We start from the raw sequence: 1,378 nt of genomic DNA, 5'->3' as shown, positions 1-1,378 counted from the left end.
CATGGTTCTTGCCTTCCTCTCTCCTCCCTCCTTGGAGCTCGTCCATTCGTTGGGTGATCCCTTGCTCTCACATTCAAGTGTTTGCTCGTTGTTTAGGCCGGTGCTATGCCTAGTATAGCTAGTTGAACCTGTGATTTTTTGTACTCATTGAGGTAGTCCATTGCTCTTTTATTCAACCACCTTGGATCCATCATCTGTCTTCCATGCATCACCTTGTTTCTTTGATTCCATATAAGCCATGATTGAACAAGAAACAACTCAAAATCTGCATCAGATAACCTGTCAAAAGGAAATTCAAATAGCTGAATAACATCACATTAGTTAGTTGAACACTTTTGCAGATTGATTGAACTTCCTGCCCATACATCTTGAGCAGCACCACACTCCCATATAGCGTGAACAGTAGATTTCGAAAGAGATTTGCAGCAATGAAAGCTTCTTCATGCCATGAGACTCATTCTCCAAACGGGATGGGGCCAACTAAGCACGACACCTACTAGAACTTCCTGGCAACCTCCACCTCCATCAGTCTATAAGCTGAACTTTGATGCAGCAGTCTTTTCTGACCTGAACTACCCTAGATTTTGGGCAATTATCCGCAATCAAGAGGGTGAGGTGATGGCTGGGTTGTCGGTGAAGGGTCCTTTTGTTCATAACAGTGCAAAAGCTGAAGCTTTGGCATGTAGGAGAGCTGTTGAGTTTTCCAATGAAGTTGGTTTCTCAAGGTTGGTCATTGAAGGGGATAATGCATTGGTGATAAATGCAATATCATGCTCTGCAGAGAACAACTCCTTGCTAGGACACATTTTTGAAGACATCCAAAACCTTTTTTGTGGGTTGCAATATGCTTCAATCAATTGCATTAAAAAGGGTGGTAATATGGTTGCACACTCTTTAGCTCGACATGCTAGGAATATTAGTGATGAAATGTATTGGTTGGAAGACTCTCCACCACTTGCTATGGATGCTTTGTATCAAGATTTTTTACATATTAATGAATGAATGAATTGTTTGGTTTCAAAAAAACAATATATCAACTAAATAATTTATTTGATAATGACAAAGCCAAGTTTAATTTGATCAATTAAAATAATATTTTGATGGATCATTACTAACAGATTAATGTTGATTAGAGCAAGAATCAAATATCATAGTTCATATATAATTTTTTTTATAAAGAAGAAGAAATATATTTTGGTAGCAACCAATTTGGTTCATGTTATTTTCAACTTGCAATCAATTTAGTTCTTGTCATTAACTCACTATCAAAAAATATCTACTTGGCTAACAGTGTGCACAATCAGCACACATGTGACTAATGAAATGATTAAAAAAATTTAATTGCTATTAAAAATGCCATGTCAGGAATTGTAAAAAT

At 37.0% G+C, this 1,378-nt stretch overlaps 1 protein-coding gene across 1 annotated transcript; it reads left to right on the top strand.

Moving 5' to 3' along the window:
- The first annotated feature begins 447 nt into the window (after nucleotides 1-447).
- On the top strand, nucleotides 448-1,002 carry LOC136067029 (uncharacterized). Its single transcript, XM_065772249.1, has one exon. It carries the CDS (start codon nucleotides 448-450, stop codon nucleotides 1,000-1,002), a length of 555 nt encoding a protein of 184 aa, XP_065628321.1.
- The last annotated feature ends 376 nt before the right edge of the window (nucleotides 1,003-1,378 follow it).

The sequence above is a fragment of the Quercus suber genome, unplaced genomic scaffold (assembly GCF_002906115.3).
Source record: "Quercus suber isolate HL8 unplaced genomic scaffold, Cork oak 2.0 scaffold_55, whole genome shotgun sequence".
NCBI classification, from domain to species: domain Eukaryota; kingdom Viridiplantae; phylum Streptophyta; class Magnoliopsida; order Fagales; family Fagaceae; genus Quercus; species Quercus suber.
This window is presented reverse-complemented; position numbering and strand designations above follow the sequence as displayed.

Bases quoted from the DNA above. Each gene is read 5' to 3' on its own strand.
- LOC136067029 (XM_065772249.1), top strand. From the start codon at position 448: ATGAGACTCATTCTCCAAACGGGATGGGGCCAACTAAGCACGACACCT.